Raw genomic sequence first — 13,933 nt, forward strand, 5'->3', positions numbered from 1 at the left:
TAAGCCAGCATCACTGGGATTCACTGCTTTATTTATAAAAGCTGTAGCCACCTGCTTTCTTGCCATCATTTGTAGCCGTATGTTGCTCAGAACAAAGGCCAGAAACTTACATACCTTACACATTTTCTAGTTAAAATTTGTCGGGGCGGGGGGGGGGGGGGGGCTAGTATTTGTGGAATTCTGTGATCTGTTGCTTGGCAACTTCAAGAGACTTAAGCTTCTGCATTCTGTGAGAGTCAGAATTACAAAGTTTGGTGAGCCCAGTCAATTACCTCTTGCTGACCAAAAGGAAATTAATTGTCCATTATGCAGAGGGCTTGAAAAGTTGGCATCCAGAGCAGGCCATCCATAGCTATGTCACACTTCTTCTACTTGACTCCACAAATCGTTCTGCCCTTTAGCCCTCTCACCTCTCAAGAGTTCGATCTGATCAGACGCAAGGCTGGAGCATCTTGGCAGAAGGAAACAAGATGGTTGGACTCATCTGTAACAACGTACACAGGCAGTTACCGGAAAAAACAACTGGATAAGTTGGATAAGTCCGTGAGCACCCGATTTTCTTTTAAAGCAGGACAGCATCGGCCTGAGTGTAACCAGTAAGATTTCTTTGTAATTTGCACCTGGATATGTCACTATAAATAGACAAGAATGCTCTTAAGAGGAAGAGGGTATTGTGGACCCTGAGAGACTTCATAGACTTTAACTCTGTATATTTTCCTGTGTAAATGTCAGCGGGAAGAAGAGCTAAATGTCAGTTACCAGCTGAAATTATGATTATATTCTCTTTTAGTCCTAACATTATATATAACTACCTACTCCTGTGAAGATAAAAATGTGAGTATTTGATTAAATTGTAGGTATTTTGTATTGTCTGCTCGGCAAAGAGGTGCTCCTTAGAATTTCTCTTTGTTTCTGGTCTAGTTTTTCCACTTTCAGAAGTTGAAAAATTCCCTCAGAGCAGAAGGCAAGTGGACTAAATCCTCCTCTTTCCCCACCTTGTGTTGTCTATCAGTAAAGGCAAGCGGTGAGGGCCTGAAAGACATTTTCCGGGTGTTCACTTTAAGTCTTCTATAGGCCCACAGAAAAAAATTAATTCATTTAATATGGTAACTGAAACCATAGAAATAAGTAGTCGCAAAGGAAGGAGATTTTATCAGTGTCTGGGGTGGGGGATATTGTGTTTCTGGAAAGATCTCAGTAAAGCAGGTTTCCTCTGAGCTGGCTTAGGTGGGGAAAGGAAAAGTATAGTGCATGGATGAGAGAATATGCACAAAGGCAAAGAAGTGTTTAATCCCAAGCATGTTCAGAGAACCACAAATAGCTCAGTGAAAGCGTAAGGAGAAATGTGGAAAAATATGAGGACTTGTTATGAAATATGTTCCTCTGGATATTAATTGTCTAATATCTTGTCCAAATTCTGGAAATTTATTTGAAAATCAATTGGATTTTTGGCTCCAACTTGAGATGTGAGTAATAACTCAAATAATGCCCTAGTAATTATTAATTATATTGCCTTCCAGGTCTTTCCAAATCATCAAAATGGTGCTTAAAGCTGAAATATCTCAGAATGACTTTTCTATTGGATGCCTTGTCTAGTTTATTCCAACAAACTATAGTCTCTGCATTTTTAATGGCTCTCAAGTATGTTGACACTTCAGTTAATTTTGGAAATCCCTTTGCAAATTCTGTGAATTTTGAAGTACATTTTGGCCAATTAGGGGGAATCTTTAAGCACTGCCAGGGTCCTCCCTGAAAATAGTGTTTGAAATCTGGCATCCAAACAGATCCACTCACCAGAGTAGAAAAAAGTTTAATCACTAAAAAAAAGTGCAGAAATATGACATCTGGTGAAAATGTCCAGAACTATAAATTTGTGTCCTATTTAAATTGTGATCATTAGGTGCATCCTTCCGACCAATGCCCCTTGTGACATTGCAAACCATAGGAGACCCAAAGCTTGCGAGGTCTGTCTGTTTTTTGGGACCTCAGAAAAGTAAATATAATCTTGGCACAACTACAGCTTATTCCATTATAGGTTAAGAAGCCAGTCAGTGTTATAAATGAAGATGAAGGGCAGATTTAGCTCATTTTGAAAACACTGCTTATATTCTAAATTTGCTTTTGTTTTTAATCTTTGTCTTGGTTAATTTTAGCCCCAAGGCAAATGTCTTAAGTTCTGGACGAAAACTGTTTGATTAAAATTTTGTAAAGCTATAAGCAGACATTTTTACACTGCTATAAAACCAAAATGGTCCAAAGGGGGATTATTGAATAAAATATAAAATGACTGATTATTTAAAATGTGTTAAGTCGGGAAAACATCAAGGTGTACAAAACACAATACCTTTTATTCACCTTATCTATTCACCAAGTACATTGAATACCCATATAGTGAAAAGACAGAAGAAATTTGGGAGAAGTCTTAATCATTTGTTTCTGAGTCAGTTTTAACAGCAAATATGTAAAATTTACCAGCGTGTGAAAAGAAAAGACGCTGCCCTGGGAGATGAGTGTGTACAGATACAGAGCTTAGACTGTCCGTGTCAATCCCACTTCTCTGCCAAAGTTAAAATAAGAGCTGCATTTTGAGGTCTGAAACTAATGTAACATTGTATGTCAACTGTACATCAATCAAAAAAAAGAGTTGCACTTTGGAATTCCTAAGACAGGGATATGGCTCAGTATAACGTTCTAAGTCTTGATGCTTTGTTTATTTATTAAATTATTCACTCATTCATTCATTCATCATATATTTATTAAGATCCTACTATATGTAAGGTCTTTTAGGATGGGTGCTGGGGCTACATACGTGATGGAAGCATACACACGGCCCTTGTCTTCATGGAGCGTATAGTCTGGTGAGGGAAACAATCACCAGGGAAACAAGCCATTTGTGTTTGAAGGAAACAAATAGGGAACTTCGTTAAAAAAAAGAGGGGTGGCACTTTCTTACAAAACTAAACATAGTCTTACTGGTGATCTAGCAGCATGTTCCTAGATATTTACCTAACTGATTTGCAAACTTATGTTTACACAAAAACCTGCCCATGAATGTTAATGCCACTTTATTCATAATTGCCCCAAAGTGGAAGGAAACAAAATGTCCTTCAATAGGTGAATAAATTAAAAAAAAAACAAACTGTGTCACATCCATACAGTGTAATATTATTCAGCAATAAAAGGAAATGAGGTATTAAGCCACAAAAAAACATGGATGGATTTTTTTTTTTAAGTAGGTAGGCTCCATGCCCAATGTGGGGGCCCAACTCATGACCCTGAGATCAAGAGTCGGATGCTCCATTGACTGAGCCAGCCAGGACCCCCCCCCCCCCCCCCCCCGCTTTCTTTTTTTAAGTAAAGACATGGATGAATCTTAGCTCCCTAGCCCTAACTGAAAGAAGCTGGTCAGACAGTCACATATTGCATATTCAACTATATGATATTTTGGAAAAGCAAAACTAAGAGGTGAGAATGATCCACATGGTAATGGATTAGAATTGAATACATCAGTATGAACTCATGCATAACAATATAAATATAGATGGTTATGTAAAGAAACATTTATTGGTTTGTGTATATACATAGATTAGTATGCACACATGTACTTCCTTACTCTTTGGAGGAAAGTCCTATGTGCAGCCCATATCAGCATGGGACATCAGCTGAGAGGAGCAATACTTTGTAACAGCAAGCACACCGAGTACCCAGATTTTAGTTTCCGGTACTATTCTCCAGTAATGGGATCAGAGTTTCTTGGAGAAATGCTGATTCTCAGACTGGAGCAGGAGATATACAAGATGAGTTTGGAGTATCTTATAGTGCCAGAAAGTAAGAAAGTGTCCAACAAAACAAAACAAATAAAAAAAACAATGATGGAACCATCTGAAAGAGCTCCCAATGACTGAAGCTGGAAAATTTGAGCAACAAAATAAAGTAGTATTGGATTATAGCCCAAAGTATAAAATAACCACAAGTCCATAGTGTTATAAATAAATGATTGAATAAATTCATTAATGAGAGACAAAGGACACATCTCCCATGCAAAACATTTTCATAATTCATGTAGCTACATTGTACTCAAAGAGGTGGAGCATAAGTCACTACCACTTAAGTGAGAGCTGTGCATAGTGACTTTCTTCCATTGAATATAGAAAGTGAAAAGTGGGGAAACCTGACAAATACTACTTCAAGCCAGCTGATCAAGTTTAATGAATGTCAACAATGATAAGCCATACTTAAGTCTTCACCCTTAGTATGAGAATAGTATTTTACCTCTGTAGTTTTCTCCCTCAAAATACATTACCCTCATCTAATCATGAAAAAAACATCAGATAATTCCCAATAGAGGGACATTCTACAAAATACCTGACCAATAATCCTCAACATTGTCAAGGTCATCAAACCAAGGAAAGTCCGAGAAACTGTCACTACTAGGACAAGCCTAAGAAGACATGATGACTAAATGTAATGTCATATCCTAGATGGGATCCTGGAACAGAAAAAGGACATTAGGGAAAATACTGAGGACATCTGAATAAGTATGGACTCTAGTTAATAATGTGTCAATATTGGTTCATTAATTGTTACAAATATACCATTCTAATGTAAGATGCTAATAATAGGGGTAACTGGGTGTGGAGTATATGAGAACTCTCTGTACTATCTTCACAATAATTCTGTTAATCTAAAAGCGTTTTCAAGTTAAATTTTTATTTAAGAAGGGTAACACTGGAGGAGCTAAAAGGAGAAATAAGCAAATGCACAATCATAATTGAACGTTTTAACCCACGTCTCTCAATCACTGGTGGAACAAGCAAATAATCAGCAAGAACACACCAAATTTGAACATGATTAAGACACTTGTCCTGGGTGACGTATCTAGAGTAGTGAACCCACCAACTGAAGAATATACATTCTTTTCAAGAGCATGTGGAACATTTTTAAGGACTGACCATAGGTCTTCAGGAAAATCATTGCTTTCCAAATACTTCAGGATTATTCTGCAAGGCCCAGTCAGAGTTACCACAGCTTTCATCTTTTTGGGGCTTGTATTCCTCCTGAGCAACAATGAGGCCACATGGGAGTCCAAGGTTGAGATAAGAAAGCAAGCATTGCCCTAGGGTGTCTCTTACAGAGACAAATCCCTTTATGAAGAAGCAGCAGCACATTGGACCATGCTTCTGAAGTGAAGAGGCACAGGGCCAGGTCTTCCCAAAAGCCACAAGACAAATAGGGAGCATTAGTTTGTTATAACAGCCATATAAAACTAATACAGGTGGAACAGAGAGGAGAAATGTTTTTAAACTGAAGGAATGTATAAATGAATTTTATGACAAAGGAAAGGATAACAATACAGAATTTTCGTAACTGTTTAAATTAAAACAGGAAATAGAAAAGAAAATTAGTGCCTAAGTTTTAAAATGAATTTTTTTTAAAAATGCCACTTACGGGACGCCTGGGTGGCTCAGTCGGTTAAGCGGCTGCCTTCGGCCTGGGTCATGATCCCAGGGCCCTAGGATCGAGTCCCACATCGGGCTCCTTGCTCAGCAGGGAGCCTGCTTCTCCCTCTCTCTCCCTCTGCTTGTGCTCTCTCTGTCAAATAAATAAAATTTTTAAAAATAAATAAATAAATAAATGTCACTTATATTGCTAAAGTATGTCAAATTTCTAGGAATAAATGTAATCGAAGATGTGCAAGATCTCCACACCGAAAACTATAGAACATTACTGAGAGAAAATAAAGATGATCTAAGTAAATGGAGAGGTAAACCACGTTCTTGGATTGGAAGATTGAAAATTGTAAAAATATTAGTTCTCCACAAATTGACCTATAGATTCAATGCAATTCCAATAGGTGTTTTTGTGGAACTTGGCAAAATGATTCAAGGCCAGGAAATAGGACACTCTCAAAAGAAAACAAGGTTAGAAGGATTGCTACAGATAACAAAACTTACTATAGAGCCTCAGTAATTAAAGCAAGATGGTATTATGGCACAAGGATAGACAAATAGACCGATGGAACAGAATAAGGAGCCCAGAAACAGACCTGTGCATATATGGACACTTATTTATGAAAAAGGTGGCAGAGCAGTAGAGAAAATCCATGTTTTCAATTCTAGGTAGATTAAGTCCAGATGAATTGATGATCTAAGTATGAAAGGCAAAACAATAAAACCATTAGATGACAGAGAATTTCTTGATGATCTTGAGGTTGGCAAAGATTTCTTCAACAGAACACAGAAAGCACTAAGCACAAAGAAGAAGTTAGATAAATTGAACTACCTTAAAATTAAAAAGTTCTGGTAAAAAATACACCATTAAAGGTATGAAAAGGTGAGACACAGGAGGATGAAGATATTTTTAACTCAGTGACTGACAGAGGGCTCGTAAATATGATATGGTATAAAGAGGTCCTACAAACTAGTAGGAAAAAGACAACCCGTTAGAAAAATGGGAAAGAGATTTTAAAAAACAAAATTCACAAACCAAGATATCCAAGTGATGAATAAATGTATCAAAAGGTACTTAACTGCATAAATAATCAGGAAACATAAATTAAAACCACAACAAGCTTACTCATGTAAATAACCCTCCAGAAAGGTTAAAATTAAAAAGACCATCAATGTTAAGTGTTGGTGAGGATGTAGAACAGGAGATCGCTCATATACAGCTGATGGGAACGGACATTGATATAACTCTTTAGAAAACCAGTTTGGTCTTGGGGTACTGGGGTGGCTCAGTCAGTTAAGCGTCCAACTCTCCAACTCTTGATCTCAGCCCAGGCCTTGATCTCCAGGCTGTGAGTTCAAGCCCCACATTGGGCTCCACACTGGATGTGGAGCCTACTTAAAAAAAAGAAAGAAAAGAAAACCAGTTTGTCTTATCATCTAAAGTTGGTGCTACGGGTACCCTAAAACTTAGCAATTCCACTTCTAAGTGTACACACAGCTGAAATGCATTTCACATGTGCACCAAGAGACATGTACATGCAAGTATGTTTATAGAAGCATTTTTCATAAGAGTAAAAAAGCGAAAAGGCCAAAAGGTAGAATTAGTACTATACAACAGAATGGATGGACAGTGGTATCTTCATACAATGTCAATGAATATGAACAAACTGTGGTTACACCCAGTAATGTCACAAACATAATGTGAGCCAGCTGCAGTACATATTGTATAATTCCATGTACTTATATTAAATAGCCCACATCATAGTGTTTGGGTGTGTCTGCTTAGGTGATAAAAAATATAAAGAGAAGCAAAGAAGATTTCCATAGAAGTCAGTAAACTGGTCCACTGCTTACCTGTATCGGACCACCTGACCTAAACCTATTGAAAATCAATTACTGGGCTCAGGCTCAGAAATCTGCATTTTAAAATTAATACCCTCTGTTGACTCATCTGCTGTTGTAGGTTGGGAGAAGAAAGAAGCACAGTAGATTAGCAGCCCTTCTCTCAGGAATGATTAGGGCTACTTTGTTGGCTGAATGCATGTCTAGGAGCATTTTGGGACTCCCTAGGCTGACATCAATTCCACTCTTTCCCTACTTCACACACACAGTTCCAGGTCCCTGGAGCTTGGAGACCCTCTTGTCCCCCTAATCAGAGGCCAAAAACAATGTGCTGCACACTAGAAATCGAGGACTGTCCATTCCATACAAAATAACTGTGCTTCCCACCAAGACCCTGCTTGCCTTAAAAGAGTATCGTATCTGGATTCGGGGAAACCGAGATAGAGATGTGTTTCGAAGAATAGACACAGCATCTGTAAGTTCCCGAATTACTCCTCTGCTATTCAGTCCTACACTTTCCTGGGAAATCAACACACTTGCTGTGATATTTCCTGTTCCGTTCATAGCACTTCACTTATTCTGAAAACAACTCCCTAGAGAAAGACTCACAAATCCTGTTAAAACAATTATGAACTCAATGTTTGAGGTTTTCACGTATAAAAGCTGAACATTTTACCCTTTTATGACAAAACGGAACAAACAAATCACTAAGGACGATGAGAAAGTCCAAGTCGGGTTGATTTAATGGGAGTTCGGGGCTATGGTTGGGAGCGTGAAAAGAGGAGAGGAGAAGAAGCAAAAGTTTACGAAGTCAAATGAGAAGCTGACTGAAAATCCCTCTAAGTCCACAGGCTGTGGCTTACAGACCCATGAACTCATAACTTGTTTCTTCTGCTTGCTTCAGGATATCATCACCAAATTCTGCCTTCAATCCCACAGTCTGCAGGGCTGGCTCCCGAGAGACTACAGATGCGAAGGGTAAGTGCAACAGTCAGTTGTGAGCACAGCCTTTTTGCCAGGGTTGCTGTCTTTGTAACGTGTAGGTTCTTGACTGTAGTCCATCCGTTTCCATTATGCCTAGTAAAGGCAAGGTGTCTTTAGCAAGAAAACGAGTGTGTTGCCCTCTGGATCTGTCACTCTTAAAAATGAATTATTCCAGGGCCAAAACGTCCTCCTCCATATTAGTCAAGTCCCAGAGTTTGGAGCTTTTAGGTAATGTCATCTGAACTTTACTGGGTACATCAAAAAACTAACAAGAGAAACCAAAGCTATAAACCACCAACTAGTAAACTATATTTACTAACCTACAACCACCTCCACCCTGTTTTGATTAAAGTAGAATAACATTAGCTGCTAGAATACAAATCTTAAATTCTAGTTGCTTAACACAATAGAAGTTCATTTTTTTCCTTCATATAAAGGCCAAGGTGGGTGTTTTGCAGGCAGACATTCCACATGATGATTCAGGGACACAGATGTCCTTTAGCTTGGCGTTCCACCACCCCCTGGGGCGCCAGAGCCCTTTGCTTGCATCGGGATAAAGGGTGGGGAAGGCACACCTGCTTTCCTACCACTTGAGCGTGGAAACGACCCGCGGCTCTCATGCCCACATGCCAACGGCACAAGCAGCCACAAGGCTCCACCTAGATTCCAGAGCGTTCGGAAGTGGGTTCCCGGGCTGGGCAGCCACTTCCTGGTGACAAAACGGCACACTAGGGAAGGGGACAACTGGTCATCCACCACACATGCTGATTTTGAGGAAGAAACACAATAGATTTTTTCCATATAACTTCCACCTCTCAGGGTTCCATCTTCGAAGGTTTAATAAGACTCATGATTGAAATCTCAAATTAGGACTTTTTAGTACTTTATAAAATATTGTGGTCATTTGTTTTGCTGTTGTATTTAAAGCTTTAACGTGCATGCATGTGTTGGGTGGGGAGGGTGGACGGTAAAATGAAGTATCGTGCAGCCTTATGGGTTTTCCTAAATAATGGAGATAAAAGTTTTTCATTGCTGCCTGGGGCAGTCACTTTTCTGCTGGCTTTCCTAATAAAATCTGGCTTTATCAGAATAGTGCATTTGAGGTGGGTTTTCTGTGTTCTTCTATGGTTTGTTGAGGCAAGAGGACAGGGCAGCTAACCATTTGTGCTATTGTTAAAATCAGGAAAGACTTTCTTTTCCCCTTTGCAGTAATGAACAGAAAATTAAAACACACTGCATAGCTGGGAGACAAGTCTGAGCTAGGGCATGGGGAATTAAACAGCCCGATCACGTCCTTCACAGTAAGTTAAGGTGACAGTGCATCTGATCTGAGTGGCACAGAGTCCAGGCCTATTGCATTTATGCTGCTATCTGTGCCCTTCAGAATGCTGATTAACCATGCTAATCACCGGTGGCCCGTGAGTGCTGGTAGATGAGCAGTCCCAGAGCTGGATGGGTGGAAGTCTTGAAGGGTGGTAACATGAGCAGCAAAAGCAATCATTTCCTACATGATAGTATTAATGTATTTTCCTACCTCCTCTGCTATTGTTATGGTACAATACTGGTAGGAGGAAAGGTAGAGACAACATCAGTGTATATCATGATGATGACTTCTTTTTTTTTTTTAAGATTTTATTTATTTATTTGAGAGAGAGAGAGAGATTGCAAGAGAGAGCAGAGCAGGAGGGAGGGGCAGAGAAAGAAACAGGCTCCCTGCTGAGCAGGGAGCTCAACGTGGGATTCGATCCCAGGACCCTGGGATCATGACCTGAGCTGAAGGCCGCCGCTTAACTGTCTGAGCCACCCAGGCGCCCCCATGATGATGACTTCTTAAGGGACTTGGCCTATGTTGCCTTTTTCACTCTCCTCCCATGGTCATTTTAACTTAACTGATGACTCCTCTCTTCCTTAAGAGGTGACAATACATCAAGGTAGAATTACTTAATTTGGCCAAGTAATAACTTCTTCTTGTTATAACTTCTTCTAGTGCTTCTTTCCAATTTCCATGCTTAATTTTTGGATTATCAAGTGTAATTGTGCTAGAAGCCGCTAACGGGAGTTAAAACATGAAGTCAAGTGAACATGGGTCTGTTGATTATCTCTTTGTAGATATATATCCCTTCGTAGATATGCAAATCAGATGAGCTGTTCTTAAGTGTGATTTATGATCATCATAGGCAATGTATTCTCAAATTCTTTTTCACAACTGCCTTTCAAAGAGTTCATTCAGTCTTATTTGTTCTACCTACACTAAGGTGGTTTTCCTTTTGCATTACTATTAGTTTTCTTTCCAAGTGTTTGATTTGGTTATGGCTTTCCCTCCTATGGTCTATCACGTGCTCATCTCTCATGTTCAAAGAAGAACAAAGCGATAGCTACTGAAAGTTAAAATCTCTTTTTTCTTATTGAAGTAAAATTGGCATATAATTAGTATATAAGTTTCAGGTGTACAACATTATAATTTGATATTTGTGTGTACTACAACGTGATCACCGCCATATGCTTCGTTATCTCCCATCACCATACAATTAGGCCCCTTTACTCATTTTGCCCACCCCCATTTCCCTTTCCCTCTGGTAATCACCAATCTATTCTCTGTATCTATGAGTTTGTTTTTGTTTTGCTTTCTCTGTTTTGTCGTTTAGATTCCACACAGAAGTGAAATCATATTGTATTTGTTTTTTTCCATCTGACTTATTTCACTTACATCCATATTGTCACAAATGGCAAGATTTCACTGCCTGTTATGGCTGAGTAGTATCCACTGTATAAATACCACATCTTCTTTATCCATTCAATGGATAATCCATCAATGGATACTGAGGTTGTTTCCATATCTTGGCTATTATAAATAATGCTGCAATAGACATAGGTGAGCATATACCTTTTCAAATTTGTGTTTTCATTATTCTTCAGATAAATACCCAGAAGTGGAATAGCTGGATCATATGGTAGTTCTATTTTTAATTTTTTGAAGAATATCCATACTGGTCTCCATAGTGGCTGCACCAGTTTACATTCCCACTAACAGTGCACAAGTGTTCCTTTTTCTCTACATCCTTGCCAACACTTGTTATTCTTGTCTTTTTTGATGATACCATTCTAACAGGTGTGAGGTGATATCTCATTGTGGTTTTGATCTGCATTTCCCTGATTAGTGATGTTGAGCATCTTTTCATGTACATATTGGTTATCCGTATGTCTTCTTTGGAAACTGTCTATTCAGATCTTCTGCCCATTATTTAATTGGGTTGTTTGGGGGTTTTTGTTGTTGTTGTTGTTGTTGTTGTTGTTGTTAAGTTGCATGAGTTCTTTATATATTTTGGATATTAATCGCTTATCAGATATATCATTTGCAAATATCTTCTCCCATTCAGTAGGCTGCATTTTTGTTTTGTTGATGGTTTCCTTCACTGTGCAGAAGCTTTTTAATTTGATGTGGTCCCATTTGTTTATTTTTGCTTTTGCTTCTCTTGCCTTTGGAATCAGATCCAAGAAGTATCACTAGGACCAACGTCAAGGAGTTTACCACCTATGTTTTCACCTAGGAGTTTTATGGCTTCAGGTTTTACATTCAAGTCTTTAATCCATTTTGAGGTAATTTTTGTGTATAGTATAAGAGAGTGGGCTAGTTTTATTCTGTTGTGTGTGGTTGCCAGTTTTCCCAACACCATTTATTGAAGAGACTGTCCTTTTCCCTCTTGGCTTCTTTGTTATAAACTAATCATCTATATATGTGTGGGCTTATAAAGATCAAGCATTATAAAACTGCAGTACAACAAACAGAAATTGTTAAACAATTCCACTTTCTCTCCATTTACACTCTAAGGCAGACACTAGCAAATCTTTTTTTAAACTAAAGCTTCTCTCTGGCGGAAACCATTTATTCCGTGGTGGAACACAGACTATAGGACAGCACTCATCAGCTCTCTCTCTCCCTTCTCTTGTTCTTAGCACCACACCTGTGTCCTAGCCCCGTACCCCTCTAGGATGTGCCCAAGGTACCCTTGCAAAAGGGTACACTGGCCTCTTTGATTCTTGCCATTCCAGGAGACATAATATATACTAGGGAAGAGGTTTTATATAGTATGACCACATCAAAGCCCAGATATGACAACATGTGTGAGATCTCCTTGGGATATTCCCTGACCACCTATAACAAATTCCAAGTCCCTGAAGCAGCTCTCTGGAACGGGAACTGTTTGTATGGTATATAGCCTCTTATAAGGGTGACAGTGTTTAGGAGAACATTAATATTTTAAGAGGGCACCATGAAGACAGTTTGTCATGTTAGTTCAAGAGTATTTGTATCCATGTTTAACATCCTTCTTGTTTTGCCTATTCTTTTACTCTCACTTTTATTCTGTGAAGCCTTCTCCAAACCTTGGAAGACTTCTAAAAGCAGTAAGAACTCACCAGACTACCCTATAAGTCATGTCTTCACACATGGAGAGCTTAAAGCATAAACAGGATGATATCACTTCTCTGTTTCCTATCACACTTGCAATAAAATTTTAATTCCTTACCAAAACCTGTATAAAGTCTTACACGAATGGGACCCTGCCTGTCTTTCTGGTTTCATTGCACAGCTCCTCCCTTTCACTCACGTGCTATTCCAGTTACATTGCCTTCTTTTAGTAACTTGAAAATGCTAAGCCATTTCCTACTTCAGGGCCTTTGCACATATGTTCTCTTTGTTGGAATGCAATTATCCCAGCTCTGCTGAGCTGTGTTCTTCAGGTGTGAATTTAAACATCATGTCTTCAGAGGGGCCTTCCCAGCCCACCATATTTAAAGTAAGTTCTTCACACTCTTTCCCTCTTAATTTTTATCTTGGCGCCTTGCTTGCTTTTTATGTACTATTGTATTAGTTCACTTGTTTATTTTCTCTTTCCTTTTCTCGAACATAAGCTTCATGAGAGCAGAGACTTGTCTGTCCTGTTTGCTTCTGCATCTCCAGCACCTGGGACAGGGCTCAACATAAACCAGATGCCCGATGTTGTGTGTTGGACAGTAGTTTTTATGGCCTTCCATTGTAGACTTCCCTCCCCCGCAACATATTTCTTATACAGGGAGCTTCTTATTTGCCATTTGTCTTCCAAAAGGGAGTTTACAAAGTGCTTTTAAAAATTAGAATGTAGTTTTTACAGAAGCAACATTTCAGAAACTTGTTTCCAATGGCAGTCTTTAGAATCCTGTGTTGTAGCACCTAAAATGGTAAGACTTTAAACATGGAGTAAATAAATAGCATCTGGCACTGTTGCATGTATACATGATTTTAGTTATATACACTCCTCCATCCCCCGCCCCAGATCTGCAGTGGGCTGAAGGAGATACAGCAAGGCAAACCCCAAATCTGACAATACACATGCAGTAGTATAAACAAGATATGGGAAGCATGACTGGGGATGAGACGGAGAGAGGAGAGAGAAGAGTAAGTGGTACCTGTAGGGCCTAAAGCAGGGGAATTACCTTCCATTGCTTGGTAATGTTGGTGTCTTGTGGCTTCCAGTCTTTGCTAATCTTGTTTCCATAATGTCCCAAGGATATATGCCCCTGTTCTGGTTTTGGGGTCATTTCCAAAGCTTATTGGTCCTGGAGGCTGGGGCCCCAGAATGAAGGTGGAAGCAGATGGGTTAGGGCATGTCCCAACAGAA

General features: G+C 39.1%; 1 protein-coding gene across 1 annotated transcript; it reads left to right on the forward strand.

Moving 5' to 3' along the window:
* Positions 1-275: 275 nt before the first annotated feature.
* CUNH4orf51 (chromosome unknown C4orf51 homolog) lies at positions 276-10,938 on the forward strand. Its single transcript, XM_032412698.1, has 3 exons — positions 276-596; positions 8,197-8,270; positions 10,922-10,938. The coding sequence occupies exons 1-3, from the start codon at positions 355-357 to the stop codon at positions 10,936-10,938; spliced, it is 333 nt and encodes a 110-aa protein (XP_032268589.1). The 5' UTR covers positions 276-354.
* Positions 10,939-13,933: the final 2,995 nt, after the last annotated feature.

The sequence above is a fragment of the Phoca vitulina genome, unplaced genomic scaffold (genome assembly GCF_004348235.1).
Source record: "Phoca vitulina isolate PV1807 unplaced genomic scaffold, GSC_HSeal_1.0 scaffold14, whole genome shotgun sequence".
NCBI lineage: Eukaryota > Metazoa > Chordata > Mammalia > Carnivora > Phocidae > Phoca > Phoca vitulina.

Bases quoted from the DNA above. Each gene is read 5' to 3' on its own strand.
- CUNH4orf51 (XM_032412698.1), top strand. From the start codon at position 355: ATGTCACACTTCTTCTACTTGACTCCACAAATCGTTCTGCCCTTTAGC. The intron at 597-8,196 runs GTAAGATTTCTT...TGCTTGCTTCAG, and splicing joins CATCGGCCTGAGTGTAACCA to GATATCATCACCAAATTCTG.